Below are 18,398 nucleotides of genomic sequence, written 5' to 3' on the forward strand. Positions count from 1 at the left end.
TGTGCAGTGTTAGCGAGGGCTCTGTCGGTGTATGTTGGTAATTATATCTGGTGGTGTTGTGGTAGCGCTCTCATTGTTTGGTGTGTGAGCTAGTTAAAGCTCTGTTGAGCTCATGTTTGGTGCATGAGCTAGTTAAAGCTCTGTTGAGCTCATGTTTGGTGCATGAGCTAGTTAAAGCTCTGTTGAGCTCATGTTTGTGTGAGAGCTGGTCAAGGCTCTGGTTTTCTAGCCATTCCCTATAGTATTGTACCTTTTGTGATCCTGCCTGTTGTACATTTCTGTTTTACCCATAACCTGTTTGTATATTTATTTATTCCTCGTCACCCAGCTTATGGTGATTGTTTTTCTTATATATTAATCTTTTGTTTCGCACACAGGGACATTGAGGACAGGAAGATACCCTGGGTCTACATTTTGCATCACGTAGGTGACCTACTGTTAAAGACACCAGCTTTAGAAGTGAGCACCACCACCTGTACTTTGGGGCGTCCGCGCCTGTAAAGGGGGGGTGGGCTTTTATTTCTTTTTGATATTTCATTTGGTGCTCACTGGTAAGTCCTCCTTGCTCTCTGTGTTGCTGATTTTGAATTTTGTAAAAAATAAATATTATTATTTTGCAATTTGTCTCTTGCGTTTTGTGTCACTGCACCCTCACCTACCCTGTCTGTGGCCTTGTGTCGAGTCTCCCCACTGGGGTACGCAACAGTCCTCCATTTGTTTATAATGTTCTTTAGATTTATGTTTAGTATCCCCTTATATACGCCTTAAATGCCTCCCATCTCACCGTTGCACTTGTCTGGTCTGTATTTATGGAGAAGTACATGTCTATTTTTTCACCTATAAAAGTCATAAATTTCGGGTTGTTGAGCCATGTGGTTTGGAGTCTAAATCTAGGGGGTGCCTTCGCTATTTCCGGCATGTTCATACTTAACGTCATTGGAGAATGGTCAGACAGTAATCTACTGTCATATTCACTTCCTGTAAATTTATATATCAAGCTCGTCGAAACTAAAAAGTAGTCTATTCTAGAGAACGTTGGCCTACTTAGTAATTTAGAAGCGCACGAATATTCCCTCTTGCCTGGGTTTAGTTTTCTCCATATCTCCACCAAGTCGAGGTCTCTCATAAACGTATCCATTACATTCCTTGTTCTTCCGTGGGAGGTATCCCCTCCCCCTGACTTAACTATTTCCGGTCTCCTCACGCAGTTAAAGTCTCCCCCCCCCCCATGATGAACTGGCCCGTGAGAGTCGCCATTTTCATAAACCGTTCTTGAAAAAACAGCGGGTCATCATTGTTTGGTCCATATATATTTACTAGGTTCACCTGCATGGAGACTATTGTACCGCTTAATATTATAAATCTCCCTCCCGAGTCTACAATTTTATTTCTTAAAACCTGTTCCCCCCCACAGGGTCGGTACCGACCCCTTTTGACATTATGATCATATAGGCATATTTTTATGAGTGATGAAAATAATTTGCGATTTTAAAATCAACCGTTTTCAAGTATTAACATCACTACTATGTCACAAAAGCATGTAGAATGTAAAACGTTAGGTTAGCAATAGGTTAAAAGTGTCCTTATATCGTTTTAAGTTTTCTATTTGCGATTGTCTATCCGACCCGGAACCGGAAATGGACATTTTGAACCATGGGAATTGTAGTTTAGCCATTTTGTAGAGGAGATTCATAGCTGTCGGCCAGCGTTGAAATTTCTCCGATCTACACTTCCTGTCACATACTATGGTGGTTCAAAGTTCAGCGTTCTGAATGAATCATATCAATAATTGTTATTATTCGGGATAATAAGCCACAAAACGTTTTTGACAAATATTGAAACGCAATCAGTTTCTCCTCACTATTGTTAGCATGTAGGAACAATTGGATCTGAAATTAGTTTCAAAACAGTTACACTGTGGGGGAAATAAAAAAGTACAGTCGATTACAGTAAATATCAATATCTGTTATTATGCACGCCTGGTGATACTAAATCCAAATTGAACTCTGGCATTTGAAAGATACTATATGTATATATATATAAATGTGCGAATTGGCTATAATAAGGTAATGTATAAGCATATATTCTATAATAATATTTCAAATTGATTTGGTCCGGATGGGAGAATTCAGTACTGTATATACAGAACCTTCGGTTTTATCATCTTCCCTTTATTAATTTCCTTAGATCTTTTGTACACATGATCTCAAGAGGGTACTGAACGAGGTCAGTGGCAGTTTTTTAAGTCTGGTCATTATTATCATGGTGTTATTCACTGTCAAAGATGAAAAGAAAAATCATAATTCATATTTTCCTTTGTTTCATCACAATTTAAGCAAGCCTAGTAATAGACACAATATTTCTGACACTGAGAATACATTCACTGAGGTCCATAGATGTACCTAGATACCAAGAATATGCAAATAGCCCTTGTAGAAGTGGAGCAATATTCCATTTACCTAGGTATACATTTTATGCAGATTTTCACCTGGGGTGGAACAGGTTAAAGTAAAGGTATCGACTTGTCCATCAGTATCATCACTCCTCTAGCTTGTGAGTTGAATGGGGCAGAGTAGACCAGGGCCCTATTCCCCGTACCTGGTTCAACTAAGTCGATCAAGAGTCCCATTATCCAGATTCAGTTAACCCGATGTTTGAAGCCGGGATTTTCCTGTTCCTCGAAGGTGGATTCAGTCTCGTTAACTCGAACCAGACTTGAGACCCAGGATAAGTGCGCGCGGCCGCTTCAGTTGAAAAGCCAGCACGTATCGATAGCAGAGATCCTGATTTTCTAACGGCATTGATTGATTAATTGATTTAAAACTTTATTAACAGATTGCAGTACGGCTCAATCGCCTCGCCGACAAGTTAAATGCGTTATCTATAGGCTAATTTTAAGTCCCTCATTACCTCAATCAATCAGATTATATTTCTTTAAACTTGCCTGCTGGCAGTAGGTTTATGGATTGAATAATCAAATGAGATCTTGCTAGCGAAAATAATTAGTTAAACTGTTATACAGAATAAGGATACGGCTCTCTTACCCATTGATTGATGTATGGTGGATCTTTTACTTATCTGCACTGTGGTGTAACGGTTTCTGCTTTTGACTTTCACGCAGACGGCCCGGGTTCGAATCCTAGTCTTTTCCTTCTTTTTGCAATGTAGGAATAATTCAATTTGGTGCACGTTGAGAGCTATATAAAGAATGACATCCTCAATGCATGTAGATTTATAATATTTTAACTTAAAACTAGGCTATTTTTGCGTATAATCATTAATATTATATTCCAAAATATTATATTGGAAACGCGGGGTTTCGAACACCGGTCGCCCGGTTGACAGGATTGAGCACTACCGCTGCGCCACTGTGCCAGACGGGATAAATTCATTGTTTATCCATTAATAGACGGGAGACCCGTGTTTAGAATATCTTTTCTTTTGAATGAAGTTTTATCTCTTTATTCTCAAATGCATTAATGTGACGTCAACGGCTCATTCAATTTCTCAAATCCGTCAAACAGCGCATCTCATCAGACATTTTAATCCCAGTTACAATATCACACAAAAACCACAATCCCCGCATAGACACTTCAATTTTATGCTTGAATGAAACACAATCCGGGGCGCTCCGTTAAGCAAATCTACAGCGGAGAATATATGAAACTAATCAGAGCCAAACGGCCGATAGGTTTCATTCATTAAAAATATCCCCGCTGGATTCACATTTGCAATGCGCCGTTATTAAAATAACCACATGCAGCGTGTATCGCGACTCCGAGCGCCGTATATGACGTGCATTCTTTTATTTAGGAGAAAGTAAATCTATAGGCTCAATATGATTTATTATCAGCATTTAGTTCTATTATTATACATTTCAAAAGCCCCCTCTAGGAAAACGAAGCACAGAAACGTAATTCAGAATGGTATAATGCAGATCCTAGACTGTGAGAATCATTTCAGGAAGCGAGCTGTCATTTCTTTGCGGGGGCGTGGCCATGGTTCATCCGGCTAACTGAAGTTAACCCTGCTCCCGACCAGGCTCAAACTTTTTGATCTGTTGTCATGGTGATTTAGACAATCGCGCGTCGGGGAATGGGAAGGTCCGGCTTAAGTCAGACTTGACTGGAAATTATCCGGCTAACTCAGTTATCCAGGTACGGGGAACGGGGCCCTGTCCTTGCCATCTATTCTCAACTCTCCTGACATCTTCCCCAGTGCTGTGTTTCCTGTAAATAAACTATTTTCGCTCCTGATCTTTTTATCTTCCCTAGAATCTGTTTTAGCTTAATAATGTGGCTCATTCCCCTCACGTTCCAGCTCATATATTTTATTTCGTTCCTACTCATCCCTATGTCCTATGTTGCCCACTCTCTTCTTGCCCCCCTCCCCCCTCTCTCCTCCATGTTTTGTGATGTGGTGTTCCAGCCGAAGTGTCCTGTAATAATAAATAAAAAAGAGAAAAAACACAAATATCCCCAGACCCCACATATAAAGCTAACGTCCCCCCTTATTGGGCGTGGACTTCTGACCCTCCTCTTTTCCGACTTCCCACAGGTCCCTCTCTGCTTCCTATTAACAGGATGCATCTTACCTGCCTTTCTCTCTCTCCTGCCGCTCTTCCCTCCTAGTATGCCCTAATCCCATGCTCCCTTTTTCTCATTTCTGTTATTTAACGTCTAACTTGACTAAACTATCTTCAACTTGAGCCTGTATCATTACTCTCCCCCTTCCTCCTCCCGTAACCATCTCGAGGAGTCCTCTATTTCAGCCTCCAAACTCCTAGGTCTCCATCACTTTAAAACATTGGAACATTGAAACAAAACTCTTGAAACAAAACAAAACCAAGTCCGCCACCTACCGGGCATCAACCATATCCAATACCTGTTAAGAAAGGGGATATGGCCTACGAAAATCCCTAAGCTATACCCATTACCCGTTAAGAAGGGGGGTATCTTTTGTAGAGTTAAACCAGAACTTGTTGCGCTTCTATGTAATATACTCTTCCACTTCCTCCACAGATCCTAACTATCCACTCCTCCTCACTTCTATGTTGGGTCCTTGACCTCTCCGTTGTATTCCTATATAGCCATCCCTTTTTTCTGTCTGTGTGTGTCCAGTACTTATACTGAACGGTAGAGGTCGCCAGGCCTTCTAACTTACACACTTTTCCCTCTCTATTAGTTTCCCTTATCTATACCAAAAATTGGAGTGTTTTTATGCAATATACATTTTCCCTTCATCCCCATTTCCTAACTATCCACTCCTCCTTCTGTCTATGTTTGGCCCTCGGCCTCTCCATATTACCTTTAACTAACTATAACTACTTAACTATACCCGCCCAGTCCACATATTGAAAAATAGAAATGACCCTTTCCCCCAGAATATACCATTCCCCTGCTTCAGCTGTTCTCAGAATCCCCTTCCCCCCCCCCTTCCCTCTTTTAAGTCGGGACCTTGAACCTCTTATTCCTACATAAAGCCCCCATACACATTATATATCAATTATCTGGTAAGAAGGGGGGCCCGCCATATATACCCATGCCTTTTCCCTTGTATATCAAGCATGGGGGAATGTCTCTTAGAGATTTCCCTTAGAAATTACAATCCATAATGTCTCCGTACCCGTACTGCCTATATATTGAATCATTGAAATTGCCCGATTTTATAGATTATTTCCCTTACCCCCCTCCCTTCCCTAATATACCATTCTTATCTACCCGTGTCATCCTACTGTGTCGGTCCCTCCTGTTGCTTTTCCTCTGATGCCTGCCCCGCAGGTGACTGTCCCCGTCGCGCTGGGTCTGTCCCCACCGTCATACCACAGGCTCGTCGTGCTTGGTCGGGAGTCTCACACAGAGTAGTCCTTCCTTCCCATGTCACCTTCAGGGTGGCTCCTCGTACAAAGCCTGTCTGTCCTTTCCCACGAAAGCAGTAGTCTCTCACTTCCCTGTATTCCTCCCGTTTCTTGACCAGGGACGGGGCGAGGTCTTGGTATATCCTCACTTGTAATCCTTCGTAATATTCTCTCCCATCTCTTTACTATCAGTTCGGAGCCTCTGGCACTCCTTCTCCCAATGATCTTGGTCTGTAGCTCTGCTGTCCAACGAGGCCTCTCTTTCCGTGTACCTTCTCTCCTGTTCCCTCATCCTCGCTTCTAGGTTAGCCACGGTAGCCTCACATGTCTCCATCTTTTCCTCCAACCCGTCTTTTATCTTTCTTTCCCAACTTGCCCAGAAAGCTTCGCTTTGTTTCTCCAGCTTTTCCTCCAACCGTGCAAATTCCCCCATTAACTGCTGGTTCCTTTTTTCCGCTTCTTCTTTCAACAGTAAGCGCATGGCTTCCATTGTCTGGTGGCTTCTTCTTTCTGCATCTTCTCTCAAGAGCGAGCGCATGTTTTCCATTGTCATAGCCGTCTTTCCTTCTCCCTCTCCCGTCTCCGCTGTTATCTCTTCAAGTTTCAAGTTTCTTTAATAGTTGTCATACAGAAGTACAGAATACTTTTGTACAAAATGCTTCTTACTGTTGCGCTCCAGAGACTGTGCATGACAAGATAGGTATGAAATAAAGACATAGTAAAAATTAGAAGTAAAAAAAGAGGTCACAGTGTTCAGTTTAGACATATGTACAATGTTCGTAGACGTAGTTACCATACAATATACAATACTGTGCAGTGTACTAATATACAATACTATACTATATAGTGCAAGGCATAAATGGACGAGGTGCAGTTTAGGTACAATTCACAGTAGGTGTACGAGTTGTAGTGCAAATCCTTTATCAATAAATATAAAGTGTAAGTGTGTTTGTGTGATCTAAAGTGTGGAGAGTGGGTGCTGCAGTGTGTTGTTTGTTTGAGTGAGTGTGTGCGTGTGGGTGTGTGTGCTGTGTGCATTTGATGGTTGTTGCATAGTGATTATTGTTCGTTTAGCGATTATTGTTCGTTTAGCAGCCTGATGGCCTGGGGATAGAAGCTCCTTCTGAGTCTTTCTGTGCTCGCCATAAGACTCCGGTATCGCTTGCCTGACGGCAGCAGTTCAAAGAGGCAGTTGTTCGGGTGGCTCGAGTCCTTAATAATTCTCTTAGCCTTCCCCTTGCACCGCTTGTTGTAAATGTTCTGGAGGGTGGGAAGCCCCCCTCTAATTGTGCGTTCGGCTGAACGTGTCACTCTTTGTAGTCTGCTACGGTCTTGTGCAGTGCTATTCCCAAACCAGGAGGTGATGTTGCCGGTCAGGATGCTCTCTATTGTACATGAGTAGAAGTTCCTAAGGATCTTCTGACTGACTTGGAACTTCCTTAGGCGCCTGAGGAAGTAGAGGCGTTGTCGTGCCTTCTTCACAACACTGTCAATGTGTGTGGTCCATGTCAAGTCCTCGGATATGTGGGCTCCGAGGTACTTGAAACTGTTCACTCTCTCAACTGGTGCCCCGTCGATGCTGAGGGGGCTGTAGTCCTTGACCCCCGACCTCCTGAAGTCCACAATCATCTCTTTCCTTGTGTATCTCTTTGCTAGCGCTTAGTTCAGCCCTACTCGCCATCTGTACCCTGGCGTCTACCGCCGTTAGCTTCTTGCTAATCGTTCCTAGGCCCAAAGCCTCCGGTATATGGGTCTGTCTGTGCCTGGTGGAGCGTCTGCTTATCTCCGACTCCTTATCGCCTTTTCCTTCTGATTCAGAGTTCTCCATTTCATCTTCACGACAGAGTAACCTTGAAATTGTCTTCCCCTTCATTTTTCTCGGGGGGTATTCAGAATTCAACCGTGTTTTCAGATAGTTTAGTCAATTACCACCGGGAGCATGTGGTGCAAGTTGTCTACTGCACGGCCGCCATCTTGAAGTCCCAGGAAGGACAGTATTAATATGAACTGGGAACATCTAGTTACAGCTAGTTCCAAGACATTTAGTTGATCTGAGAGAAGAATCTAGCATAAGAAATACACAAGGACTGTTGTATTGTGTTGTTGATGGTTAAAACCTTTTTTGCATGTTGTGGTGAGGCTTAAAATGTGTTGCTACTGGACCCCAGACTGAACACAAGTCTGCTATGCATCCATTACACTACTGGCAAGTATTTCATACCACTTTATATGAAAAGAAAATTGTAGGGTTATCTGTGAGGTGTTAAGGTTAGAGTTAAAGGAACACGTCAACTTTTTTGGAAATTAGCTTATTTGCCATCTACCCTATACCCTTTTCTTCTCTGTGCATGCATTAGGCTTAGGGAACAGCTGCACAATTAGCCTAGCTTAGCATCATTCACTGGAAGTAGGTGTGCCAGTGTAGCCTAGTTCCCAACAGTCACGAAATACACTCCAAATACAAGTCCAAAACGTTCCTGTAAACATATTGTGACCCGTGTATTTACCAGAAAATGGTATGTATCTGCTTGTCTAACTCCAGGGTAATGGCAAATAAGCTAAGTGTTCCTTAAGGTGTATAAACAACTTAACAGATGGAGATTATGACCAGTTCTGTTTTTGTGAGGATGGATCATATTGTAGTTTTCTCATCGTACAAATGTATCTGTAACCAGCGCAGGCAACACATTAATTATCTGGAATACACATGAATGAAATAAACACGCCTCAAAAACACTTTGTAAGAAGTAATTTTTTCTTTTATTGCTTGACCTGCCATAAGGACTATCTATGGTAGATACAAAAAAAAATCGGAACATTTGAGCACGAGCAGTCAAATCAAACCTAGTAGAGTCAGAATATAAGGTTAAGAACAGTTTAAGAACAACAATAGAAAAGTATGGTCCTCTGGCAAGACCCACGAGTCTGTGGCACCTCTCCGTGTCTGAAAGCGTCAACTCCCTACCACCTAAACTAGAGTTTAAAGTAGACATACAAAAATGATCAATGCAACTTTAATACATAATGCAATATTAACATGTGTAATCTAGTATGTGTTCCGCATTTTGTTAACTTTTTTCTAGTGTATTACCGGTAGTACTACACTAATTAGTAATTAGTAGGGTTGTATGAGCTTTCAGACACAGCCACTGTAGGCCTTGAGTTTTCATTTTTAAAAACACTTTAAGAGCTTGAAGAATGGAAGCGCAGTAAGCTAGAATCTTCCTTTCTAAGCCCCAACTAAAAACACTTTAAGAGCTTGAAGAATGGAAGCGCAGTAAGCTAGAGTCTTCCTTTCTAAGCCCCAACTGTGATAACAAAGGCAAAAAAAACATAAACATTACAATCAAAGGTTTCTGACTGGAGTTTGTTTGCTCTGCGCCTTTTTACGACTGCTATGCTGTTGTGACGTTTTGTCTAGCGATGACAAGAGATCAGAACACAGATGAGTATAAGTTATAAAAGAATGAAAACCACTAAAAAAAGGCTAAAACAGAAACGCTAAAAAAGGTGTGTGTAACATGACAATAAAGATACAAAGTGATTATAAAACAGGGACAGTGGGTAGGTATGGCTTCACACTGCCACTGAGCTATAACTACATGTTTTTAGTTTTTTAACATTAAAATCCACTTTTTTTAGTCAATTTGTTTGCAACCAATCCGTGTCAGGGAACCACAACCTCCCATGAGACAAAATTACTAAACACTTCCAAAAAACATTAGAATGTGTTTATTACAAAATATTCACCTGTCAAATGTCCATACTGTAACAACATAATTTACATGAGAGGATATGTGGGTTTTTTGTGGATATAAATGGTGTGCAGAGCACCCTAAAAAAATATTTAAACAAGGGAGAAGAGCAGGTGAATGAGATAAGAGACAATTCCAATGATATTAAAGAATAGTCTTTAAGAGTTCCTCGTTCCTTTCTTCATCCCAAGACAAAATATTTCATTTATAGAGACTAAGATGAAGCAGGACGAGAAGTAATTTTGACTTAAGAAAAAAGTAAGCAAACGGAAGGTTTCCTAAATGTTTTCGCCGATCAAATGACATTCCCATGATAATTCCAAAACAAAAATGGCGTAATGGCCACGATCTACATTTGTCAATGTCGATGTTCAGTTGATACATTTTATAGTTGATTTGAATGCCCAAGGCTTTATTTTGACTAGTTAGAGCAATCATTTGGGACTAACATAATCAGGAAATACATTATTTTGGTTATTATTCAGCCAGGCTTGACATTTGACTGGATGAAAGCAGGAATAGAAACACATTTTCATGACATTTCCAAAAACCTTTTGGACACACATCTTTTTGTATCCAGGAAAACACAATTTCCAAACCTTTCCAGATATTCCATTACCATAGGAATCCTGAAATGGCCTTGATAGGCTTATATTCAAACCATTATTTCCAAAACAAATACCCTACATGAAACCCTACATGAAAAGTTTTAAGGTTTAAGATAGGGTAGTTCCAAGATAAGATAGTGGCAAAAGTATTGGGCAGTTGTGTCATATTTTTTGATGACTACAAAAGTCATGACTACACAGGAGCACAGAGAAACCCCACGACTGTTCCAATAATTTTGCCAGTGACTATATACATTATGAAACATGAGAATGGATAATCAGGGCTTTAAAATATGACAAAACAAAAGCAACAACAGGATATACTGCTCCTGAAACGGTATACATGTGACAAACACTGAGGAAGAGATAGTACCAGTACCACTAAGGTACCTTAACAAACAAGGCCTAAGGTTCCTTTGTAACGAAAAATTCCTTAATAACACCATGTATTAATGGTAAAAGCCATTAGAGAGAACGTTGTCGTTGGGTGAAAACCTCTTTTTGGGAATAAAGGGGGGGAAACTCTTCCAATTGACAGCCATGTGTTTTGGAAATGGCTATTCTGAATGGCTTCCATTATGTCCTAGAACAATGTAAACCTTCCATATCAATACAAAAAGAATCTTGAAGTTTGGAGGTGTAAAGGTTTCATCGGATGGCAGTGCTTTTTTGTCAGATGGACTGAAAACACTGACGGCCAACATGGGAGTAGCGTCATCAACCCTGTTCTCGAGGAACAGAAAGGCTTGAAACAGACTTGTAAGGTCTGACCCCCTTTGAGACTTAAAATAAAACAACATCAGGTTATAAGTCGCAGGAAATGGAAAACTGTACAACATAAGAGTAAGCCGTGACAACTTATTCTGGGGTAATGGAAGACAAGCTGTTGACCCGTTTTCACTCATATTCAGACACATGTACACAATCGCACACGCAAGTCCAATCAAAAAGGGACTCAAGTTCACAACCACAAGGGCCACTGGATCTGCACATTATCCCAGCAAGGCGGTCACTATCCATCTCTGGAAAGCTCTCATCCTGTTGAGAACAAGTGTGCGTGTGTGTTTATCAAGTGTGTGTGCGTATACACACAACCCAGAAAAGACTCGAGACAAGACTTCCATCGACCCCAAGGTCTTATCACGAGACACTTTGTTGCAGGAGTGTCCAAATTCATTCTATTATGGGGCATGATCATCAAAACTAACACTGTAAATCATGGACATGGTCATACTCTCGAGCTCCACACGGGAACGTGATCTCACATCACCTAAAACAGCACCATTCCCTCTTGGGTCAACACAACATCATGTAACAGGGACACCCTTGGTTCATATTTGGCACTGTTTTGATCCGACGGCAATTGTCTTCTAACCACTTCCAAGTTAAAGGTCAGTGACACAAAAAACAATCCTCTTCAGAGGCTAGTCGATGAACACTAGGGCCGTCTCTGACTTAAACATGTTCTTAAGTCAACTAATAACCCTAGGATATTATGTGACGGAAATCACTGAAAGCTAATTATCAACAAAAAATGTCCTGAAGAACTAAGGCCCTAGCAATCAAACTGCCGACTAATCGACTATGAACAGACGGCCCTGACGAATGCATTATGGAGTTAGAGCCCTACTCCACTATTAAAACAAACAGCCAATGAGTCTACAAGCAGGGGATGGGGGAACAAAACAGTCTACTCTTTCAAGAGGTAGCGTTTTTTCTTCTTCTCTCAAAGTTGTACTCGTGCTCCCTGGGACACATTGCCACATTGAACAATAAACTAGCAGGCGCATATATACACTTTTCTCTTCACAATATATAGATTTATATAAGTTTATCACAAACTGTGCAAAAAAATATGGTTATGGTCATTTAATCCTAATATATAGATTCATAGAGAAGCTGTATATGTGCAACTAGAACAAGGGGAAAAAAGAACACGTCCTGTCACCATGGTTACGAACCATGTCTCATTTCTACTAAGTACCCTCAGGGGAAAGAAAATCGACAATGTACAATGAAATGCAAAGTATAACACGAATAAGCCTTTGGCATATCAGTCCGAAACTTTAAGCGAGCACCTGAAAGATTTCACATCACAAAAAGAATGTCCACACTCTCTCTTTCTCCAACAACTGTGGGTCGTGTCAAGAGACAAGTCGCCATTTTACACCCTTCCATCAATGCAACAAAGGCGCACATTCGTCGATGAAATGTAAACAGCTTTTGGAGACACTTATCCTCCTGTCGCCGTTTTGATCGGCTAGCTGAAGTGTGATAAGCTACAAAGCTGCTTCCGGTTTAGCCAACATGGCAGTCTGGTGGCTGCCCGACAGGGATTCAGCTATAGCTTTTCCTATTTTCCAAGTAACCCACAAGCTAAGCTAAGGTATGGGCTACAATGTATCAAAGTATTCAAAACATAAACGGTTGAAAGATCAGTAAGTTCACAGACAAGCGATTGAACAATGATGGGCGTTTCCAGAAAAGGCAGGTGTCTTCAGAAGTTGTTTAGATTTCATCAAAATGACCACAGGTGTCTCCCAAAAGTTTACATTTCATCAAAATGTATGTATAGACTTTCATTGTGTATTGGTACGCCCCGCTTAAAGCAGACAAGGGTCTCTCTAGAGCAAACCACTCGACACTCATGAATCTCATCTCGGAGAGGCTGCCCACGACTCAAACCCAGGTGTTAAGTCACCTAATAACAGAGACATGTTAAATTCCAGCCCTGTGTGCGTGCCTACAATCTGTATTAGGATTACGGTGTTGACTGAAATGCGGCAACACTGCCTCTGTGCGACTCCCTCTTCACGCAAACCCTCCACCTTCATCAGCGTGCTCCCGTCTCCATAAAATAAATTAAAGGAGAGGGAAAGAATATCACACAAGTGTCGATAGAATCTCGAGTATAGATACAAATACACCAAAAAAATAAAGAAATCAAGAAGAAAAGTAACAGACGGTATTTAAGTGATCTCCAGTGGGCACACAGGTGTGGATACATGTTCTCCAAGAGAAGAGAAGAAATAAGAAAATAAAGCAGATTTGCATCAGTGGACCCTGCGGTAGAAGAAAGAGAGAGGGAGGGAGGGATGGAGGGAGAGAGAGGGAACTCAGACGGAGAGGGAGACAAAGCTGTTGTACTGCTGGATGTTCCTCTTCAGGATGTCGGAGCAGGGTCCCAGGACGCGCTCAAAGCGCGGGCGGTCCAGCTTCACACACTTGAGGGGCCCGCGGGACACCACGGTGGCGGCGCGCGGGCGGTTCATCAGCAGGGAGATCTCGCCTGTTGTTGAGTGAAGAGAAGAAGACATTAAAACACGAGCACACGACCAGAGCAATAGACCACGCCCACACAGCGGGGCCAGAGCAATAGACCACACCCACACAGCTGGGCCAGAGCAATAGACCACACCCACACAGCGGGGCCAGAGCAATAGACCACACCCACACAGTGAGACCAGAGCAATAGACCACACCCACACAGCGGGGCCAGAGCAATAGACCACACCCACACAACGGGGCCAGAGCAATAGACCACACCCACACAGCGGGGCCAGAGCAAGACCACACCCACACAGCGGGGCCAGAGCAATAGACCACACCCATACAGCGGGGTCAGAACAATAGACCACACCCATACAGCGGGGCCAGAACAATAGACCACACCCACACAGCGGGGCCAGAACAATAGACCACACCCACAGCGGGCTGCTCTCATATCAGGTTGGTTGGATTCTTCTTTCCACCCTGTTCCCCACAGACATGGTCAATGGGACGGCTAGAGATGAGCACCCAAAGGGTGGTGAAGTCAGCACAACACATCACCAGGACTGAGCTGCCAGCCATGGACGACCTCCACACACAGAGGTGCAGAAGGAAAACCCGGAACATTCTCAGAGACCACAGTCACCCCAGTCACAAACTTTTCACTCGGCTACCGTCTGGCAAATGGTACCGGAGAATCCGCACAAGAACCAGCAGGTTCAGGACAAGAGCAGGAGATGGCCCTATTAAAAAAACTCTTGAACACACACACCTCTTTAAAAACTATTTTTTTTGTATCTACTTTTTCTCCTCCTATTTCTCTGTATTTTCTCCCATCCCAATCCAGTCGTTATGCCAATTCCCCCCTCCCCTTCCTGGTCATTGCGTGCATTTGCCCCCTACTTGCCGGTCTAGGGAGCCCTGAAGTCTATCAGATGCTTCCTCCGATACATAGGAGACAGCCAGCAGTCTCTTTTCACCTGACAGCGTGGACTCTCATTGGTGAAGTGTAACGCGTGGGAGGATCACACTACCTTCACCAGTTCCTTCCCTTGCTGTGCAGGCACCCTGACCGACCTGTAGGAGTCGCTGTTTACAACGACCAGGATACCACCCACCGGCTTCCCACCCGCTGACACTGCCAACTGTGTCAGTATGACAACCGGAGGCACCGCTGACAGCCGGATTCGATACCAGTGTCTCTGCGGTGGTAAAGTCTGCTGCGCTACCCGGCCGCCCGTCTTTAAAAACTCTTGAACACACACACTGTACATTAACATGCACATACACTACAAGACACTTTCTGTAAATAATTGACTATTTTATCTTACCTCATTTTATATTTTATTTGATGTTAATACTACTACTACCTATTGTTACCATTCCTGTATTCATTGATGTTTCTTAATTGTGCACTGTTGAGTCTGAGCTCAAAACACAAGAATTTCATTACCTGCAATGCCCCTGTATTGTTGTGTATTTTGACAAATAAAATAACTTGAACTTGAGCCCAGATGGGGGATTGAAAGAGGCAGGATTAACCAGTGTGCCAGATTACTGAGAAGAGATTTATATGTAATTATTGATTTAAAAATCCATATTTCCGTGTATTAGGAATGTGTCTAGGTCAATTGGTGCACACTCATTTCACAATTAAAATGCTATTAAAACGTATTGCATATTTGCACATAAGAATACATGCAATCAGGAGAGGAATATTTACATCGAAATATCACAACCGATGTTGTATATATGTGTGATATCTGATATGTGCAGTTAAAAAGCCAGAAAGAACCATGTGCATATTAATATTAGAGTGAGTAATTGTGTCAATATAATCAAGGTTCATATGTACCGAATATGATGACATATACAATGATTTTTATTAACACATTGTGTTACAAAGGGTCAGATTAAACCGAATATATATATTTATTACTTGAGATATATTGTATAATATTTGTATATCGTCTGATATCCCTTGTATATTCTTTGTATATATACACGGAATATCCCTTTACCTAGGTACAGGCCAGACCATAATATTCGTTCTCCTATTGGACAGCGACCCCTAGGCGCCAACGGCCATACCCCCAATGGCAAGTTCAAAGCTACCGCTAAGACATGTCTCAACATGTCCAGGTTTGCGCAGTAATACGAGACAGAACTGAGGTTGGCACTAGATTATTCACCTTACGTATAAATACGTCGCAGGTGGATACAGAAGCACAAAACCTGGTTGACCCAAAACGTTGAAGCCTTCACCACTGTAACTGAGGGGTACAATTCCCTGACTGTATTGAGAGTATGGTATCATTAAACCACTACTTAGTTATGTACTTTAATTACTGGCCATACAGTACACGGTATATATGGTGAACACCCACACAATAACACGGCTTAACAAAGAAAGTCATATTTAGAAGTATTTATTAGAAGAGCAGCAATAGTAGATTACAGTATTGAGAATTATGAGTTGCGCTTATATGGCGAAGAACACTTAAATAGGTCAAGAGCGTAGGTCCATGAGCATATTACGATGGGTATAATTAATACCACCTGTAGCATAAGAATTATATACGGCACACTCGTAGGTCAGCTGGAGATACTAAGGGGGTTCCCTCCGGTTGTAAGCCAGCAGGGGAGAGGAATTGTCGGGAGCAAAAGTCTGGATCAACAAGGAATAAAGAGACTCCAGGTACAGGAGACGGTGCAATAATCCCTTGGTCCTTAGACAAAGCAACAGCTATACTCCGGTATGCATTGCAGCATGGATGAAAGCTAGCCAGCCTCTGGGTCCTAGAGGCGGGCTCGACGGTGCTCCTCACAGGGTAGATCCCACACAGCAGTGGGGTAGACGGTTCTCTGCTCCAGCAGCCATAGTACCAAAGCAATATAATCCAGCCGGAAAAGGCTCTGCATTCGTCGGTGTAGGTTATTCAGTGTACATATCCACACGGTTCTCGTCTAGGACTCCTCGGATGGCGGCACAAGGTTAGGCCGCCCAGCCTGGATAAATACACTAGCTCGGTACGACAAACCGGTGGTAATGCTGGTCACTGTAGAACGGTAGCCGCACGATACACTATACATAGACTATTACTTTATAATAGAATAAGTCGAACTCGACGATACAGCGTTAAACTCTGACACTTTAGCTATCAATTCGCACGCGGTTCTCAAGGCTCTATTTAGGGGCAAAAGGGGCCCACTTCACGGCACGTTGTATCGTGGTGAAGGCTTCAGCTTTAAGTTACTAAGTGCTTCTGTATCCACCTGCGCCGTATTTATACGTAAGGTGAATAATCTAGTGCCAACCTCAGTTCTGTCTCGTATTACTGCGCAAACCTGGGCATGTTGAGACATGTCTTAGCGGTGGCTTTGAACTAGACATTGGGGGTATGGCCGTTGGCGCCTAGGGGGTCGCTGTCCAATAGGAGAACGAATATTATGGTCTGGCCTGTACCTAGGTAAAGGGATATTCCGTGTATATGTACAAAGAATATACAAGGGATATCAGACGATATACAAATATTATACAATATATCTCAAGTAATAAATATATATATTTGGTTTAGGGTTAGGGTTAGGGTTAGGGTTAGGCCCTTTGTAACAGCCGCCTCCTAATTAGTCCGCACCTAATTAGATAAGCAGAGACAGATTAACCGTCTTGTCCACTACTCAATGTCCGTTGTGAGGAGTAGGGCAGTTCACAAAGTCAGTGGGTCATGGTCGTCATTAAGAGAGTCAGGGAGCCTTGGCAACTCTATCAGCCTCGCCACGGGTCGGGTGTATGTCCGTCCCTGGACGAGCACTTCTGCCGCTCTGACCTTTCCGTCGGCACCAGTAATCACTTTGCTTACGCGGCCGGCCGGCCACATAGCTCGGGGTAGTGACTGGTCTATAATCATGACGACTGTGCCCTCCGTCAAATTGTCTCTTTCTTTTACCCATTTCTGGCGGGTCTGTAGAGACGGTAGATAGTGGAGGAGGAAACTGTTCCAAAACTTGTCAGCCAATACTTGACTGTACCTCCACATTCTTCGGCCGTTCGCTTCCTCAGGTCTGTACACTGTCTGTGGGAGCGCGGGGTCCAGCCGCCCCATCAAGAGAGTGTTGGGGGTGACTGGGTCGACATCTGCTACATCACTTGAGACGTAACCGAGGGGCTTTGAGTTCAATACTCCCTCGATCTCCGTGAGGACTGTCGTGAGGACTTCTTCCGCCATGGTCTGGGCCCCAAGCACGGCGTACAGGGCTGTCTTTATTGAACGTACTTCTCGTTCCCAAGTTCCCCCGAAGTGAGGGGCGTTCGGGGGGTTAAACTGGAAATCAATCTAAGAGGGAGCGAGGTGGGTCTTAAGTTCTGGGCCCATAGCTTGGAAGCTCTCTCTCAGCTCTCTTTCTCCGCCTTTGAAGTTTGTCCCGTGATCAGACAATAATATAGACGGTTTTCCTTTCCGCGCTGTGAATCTCCGGAAGGCCATAAGGAATGAGTCCGTACTCATGGTTGGAAGGAGTTCTATGTGTATCGCTCAGGTGGTCATGCATTTGAATACAATACCCCACCGCTTCTCCGTCCCTCTTCCTTTCTTCACATACAGCGGGACGAAGCAGTCCATACCGGTGGAGTGAAAGGGCTTGTCGCCGAGTCGGAGGCGACAGGGGGGTAGGTCAGCCATCCTGGGTATACTGGGCTGTGCTCGCCACTTGCGACAGTCTAGACAGGTCCGCTGGAAGCGTCGTACTGCTTCTCTTCCTTGCAGTATCCAATAGCGACGTCTGATCTCAGCGAAGACTCTCTCTGCCCCGGCGTGGTGCACGTCCTCGTCGTATTTCTTTATGATGAGCTCTGTGACCTTGTGTCGGCTGTTGAGAACTATCGGGAACTTGACGTCATCCGTTAAG

The 18,398-nt window shown here is 43.2% G+C and overlaps 1 protein-coding gene across 2 annotated transcripts in view; it reads right to left on the reverse strand.

Annotated features, from left to right (window-relative positions):
- Positions 1–8,600: 8,600 nt before the first annotated feature.
- Positions 8,601–18,398, reverse strand: part of prkar1aa (protein kinase, cAMP-dependent, regulatory, type I, alpha (tissue specific extinguisher 1) a) — a 65,051-nt gene continuing 55,253 nt past the window's right edge. For both annotated transcript variants that reach the window (XM_084329589.1, XM_084329588.1), the window contains exon 11: positions 8,601–13,509. In XM_084329589.1, the coding sequence (XP_084185715.1) occupies positions 13,337–13,509 (173 nt within the window). In that variant the 3' untranslated portion in view covers positions 8,601–13,336. The remainder of the gene's footprint in view (positions 13,510–18,398) is intronic.

This window comes from Notolepis coatsorum (genome assembly GCF_963971535.1).
Source record: "Notolepis coatsorum genome assembly, chromosome: 14".
NCBI classification, from domain to species: domain Eukaryota; kingdom Metazoa; phylum Chordata; class Actinopteri; order Aulopiformes; family Paralepididae; genus Notolepis; species Notolepis coatsorum.